We start from the raw sequence: 4,079 nt of genomic DNA on the forward strand, positions 1-4,079 counted from the left end.
CATGGACCTACAATTAATATATTCATTAATTAATTGTTGCGACATGTTATCAGTACTTAATATAAGCTAAGAATCGATGCCCATTAGATTATTTCCCTATAAATATGTAATGTACAACACATATTAAGTTTGATCAATTGTCCAACTTATTAGTTTAGTCCAAGGATCCAACATATTATAATCCTTATTTTTGATATAGTGATATAGTGAAATCTTTGTCTCTGCACGTGATTTTTTTAAAGTTTGATATTCTGCTTTTTGACAAGATCTTATATTTAGAAGGTTCATCACGAGTCTTACAATATCCAAAAAATTCAACGAACTTCTTGCTTGAAGGACTATTATAAAACCTATATCTTCGAGGCATACTTGTGACAAGATGGGGTCCAATTTATTAGTTTTAACAGACTTGATGAGGTTAACTTAATTGGACCGGACCATATCATGTCAATCAAAATTCCATGGCAATATCTCATGGGCTAGTGCATAGATAAATCCATTTCACTTATCTCCCTTGCACCTAGTCATTTTATATTTTACTCCAACATGTAACTTGATGTCAGAGGACAAGCAGTTGCCAAACCTTTCTCTGAAATGGTGGCCTTCACCTCTAATGAGCTATTATTTTGCAGGCAACATATAGATAATCGGGAAAGTGGACAAGAGATCGATTCTAACAAATTTTAAGATCATCTATCACTGTATTTGCTAAAAAGTGTCAAGGTGTGTTAATGATATTTGCTTGAAGCTTCCAAATTAGTCATATCTATCAACAAAGTTATGTTTTCAATATCATCTCAAAACTTCCAAATTAGTCTTTCAACGAATATTTGTTTTCAATATCGTCTCAAAGCTTCCGAATTAGTCTTTTAACAAAGATCTGTTTTCAGTATCGTCTCAAAACTTTCAAATTAGTATTTCAACGATCTTTCAACGAAGATCTGTTTTCAGTATCGTCTCAAAGCTTCCGCATTAGTCTTTCAACAAAGATTTTTCAGTATCATCTCAAAGCTTCCAAATTAGTATTTCAACGAAGATCTATTTTAATTATCGTCTCAAAGCTTCCAAATTAGTCATAACTATCAACGAAGATATGTTCAATTATGTATCAACGATGGAAACTATCTGAGCAAATCCTCAATCATTTTCTTTATAATTGCAATTAAAATTAAATATGTGGCTTCATGTGGAAAAAAATGTCAAATCATGATTGATTAGAGCCAAAATATATTGAGTTAATTGAAAACATTTAACGCATTAAAGCAACATTTTGCCCTTTCGGCCAGCAATCAACTCCGAAACCATTCGTGCTTAGTGCAAAGCTTGGTATATGATTGTGTGCTTGGGTTGACACGTGTATTAATATATACCAATCTATGTTGGTTCCTAGTTTGATTATTGATCACACTTTAATTTTAAAATGTCAATTCTGTCANACGTGTATTAATATATACCAATCTATGTTGGTTCCTAGTTTGATTATTGATCACACTTTAATTTTAAAATGTCAATTCTGTCAAGATGAGTAACTCGAGTGTTATATCAATTATTTATTTCATCTTTAATAGCTAGCCAAGAGGCAATAAAGCAGAGCTAGAGAAAGGAACCAATGAACTTTTTAAGCGCACTCTAAAATTAACACGAAATTTTACTATTTGACATGTCACTTTAATCTTGTGTTTCATTTGTGATTAATAATCTTAGAATTATATTGCTCATTTGAGATTTAGATTGATCAAATTGTTTGTTCTAGTTTGTTATTTTTTAGTTCGAAATCATATTGAACATTGAAGTTTCATAATAAAAAGTTATCCTCGTTAAGAGGAGTAATTAAAGCATTTGTATATAGTATTTTGTAAACATTGGTGGAAATTGTGTCAACCAAACTAGAATTTCAAAACTTTCAAGCTTTTCTTTGTGTATGTTTTCTTTTTCTTCTTCGCAGTGAATGTTCCTATCAAGTGGCAAATAAAACAGATGATTGAATAGGAATATATTTATATTCAAATTATTTCATATTAGACCCGGATACAAAATATTAACATCTTTACTAACAAGGATTGCAGCATTTCACAAATAAGCATTGCTAATCATATTTAATACGACGTACCAAACGTGCACTACAACATTAACGTAGCCACCATGTGCAGCGATTGCTTGATCTAACAGAACAGAAATCAAACACTAATATTTCTTGTTCATAAACCTCAGCAGCGATTCTAGGAATCTTCAAATAATTCCGACATAAAGGGCATGTCCAGTGCCCATATCCAACCCACCTATCCAAACAAACTCTGTGGAAAACATGTTTGCAATTAATCAGCTCTCTAACTTCATCTTCTTCATCAATATTACATAGGCAAATTGAACATTCCACTGGATCCATAGAATCAGTCATATTTTGCGGCCCGATACGCGTTCCACTGAATTCATCAAGATTTTGCAGCATGTTGACACCGGAATACTGCTGAAAGAAGGACTGGTGAAGAAGGAAATCCCAAGCCCATTTCAACTGGGAAGCTATTTGACAAATAGTTTTGAACATAATAGACCGATGAAGGAATTGGAACACGTTTCTGATGGTCAAAATGAAGATTGCTAAAGGAGGAAGAACATAAAGGGCTGAAGGGATTTGCATTTTTATTTATTTATTTTGTGTTGTCTGAGAATTTCATTTGGGAGACAAATTGTGGGGTGTATATATACACAGTTAGGTGGTCCTAATTCTGAACTATGATATTTTGGCCATAAATTTTACCTATCTTGTTTACTAGAAAAAGATTCTTGTAAGGGATCGAATTTCATGTTGTCTAAAAGCTTAAGCGCAATCAAGAAAAATACTTATTAATTTGGATTTATCTTCAGGACATCAACATGTTTTGTCACGTGAAGATTGTAGTTGTTTTTTCTTATAAACTTGACCTGTTTAAGAATTTATTGAGCACACATTTTTCACATATTCATAAGTCGATGTTTGACAAGACTTCATAATTTTTACTTGCTCTAGTATCATGTTAAGCGCCTTTAAATGTTTAACTCCTACTGATAACACAAACTAATTTATTTACATTATATTTTTAATAGGTGATACCAAAAGTTTTTAAATTTGAAAATTAAATATAGATCATTGGGTATTCATTTCGCTTCCATTTGTGAAGAATTTATAACTATTTAATTTACAAAAATATAGACATGAGATGGAAATAAGTGAATAGTAGTCGCGAATCAATTAAAGTGTAATTAAAAATAAAATTTGACCATCTATAAGTAATTTATAAACCAAACCAAGGCTTAGATTTTGGATTTCTGAGAAAAGATCAGAAAAAATTTATTTTTTACAAATAAATTTATTTACTTTGTTTAAAATATCTCCAGAAGACTCTTTATCTATGAAGAGCATATTATACATATAGAATCTCAATACATTAGTGAATACCATAGATAAATCATAGATGCATTGCACATTGGAGTATTTCCAGTATTCTTGGAATCACTATCATTTTTTATTTTTTCAATACATTCTTTGAATTGAGTCATCTAAAATTTTCCTTTATAAAGAACTACAAAAACCTGAAACTTACAAGTGGTATAGAGAGTTTAACAGAAGACTTTCTAATGTATATCAAACTACTTCATCTAAAAATTGTTTAAACAAAATATTTTTATTTATTTATGTTTATCTAGAATGGTAAAGAAACATATATTTAAATCTTTAACAACGTGCATTATCGGTTGTCGTATCCACCTACACTACTACAACATCGAAAACCATGCATATGCACGTTACAAAATAACTATGACAATGTTTGTTGCTCGTTACAAAAGGTAAATTTTCTTGTAGCGCCGTGTTGTATCTCTCTCAATGAGTGTGAAAACTGTGCAAGACATAGAAAATCAAGAAATAAGCCACTAATAGCCTTGAATTCTCAACTTCCATCAGGCTGCAAAAATCTAGTAAGTGCAAATTACCTATTAATTTATCTTTAAATTGAGATAAACATTGCCATAATATGAGTAGTGAAGATTTTTCTTAATATTAAAGGTCAATTTGATTTCACTATCATATATATATATATATA

General features: G+C 30.7%; 1 protein-coding gene across 1 annotated transcript; it reads right to left on the minus strand.

Moving 5' to 3' along the window:
- Positions 1 to 1,978: 1,978 nt before the first annotated feature.
- On the minus strand, positions 1,979 to 2,693 carry LOC111369330 (RING-H2 finger protein ATL29-like). Its single transcript, XM_022990808.1, has one exon. The coding sequence runs from the start codon at positions 2,636 to 2,638 to the stop codon at positions 2,129 to 2,131; it is 510 nt and encodes a 169-aa protein (XP_022846576.1). The 5' UTR covers positions 2,639 to 2,693; the 3' UTR covers positions 1,979 to 2,128.
- Between the last annotated feature and the right edge of the window lie 1,386 nt (positions 2,694 to 4,079).

The sequence above is a fragment of the Olea europaea genome, chromosome 20 (assembly GCF_002742605.1).
Source record: "Olea europaea var. sylvestris chromosome 20, O_europaea_v1, whole genome shotgun sequence".
In the NCBI taxonomy this organism is placed as follows: domain Eukaryota; kingdom Viridiplantae; phylum Streptophyta; class Magnoliopsida; order Lamiales; family Oleaceae; genus Olea; species Olea europaea.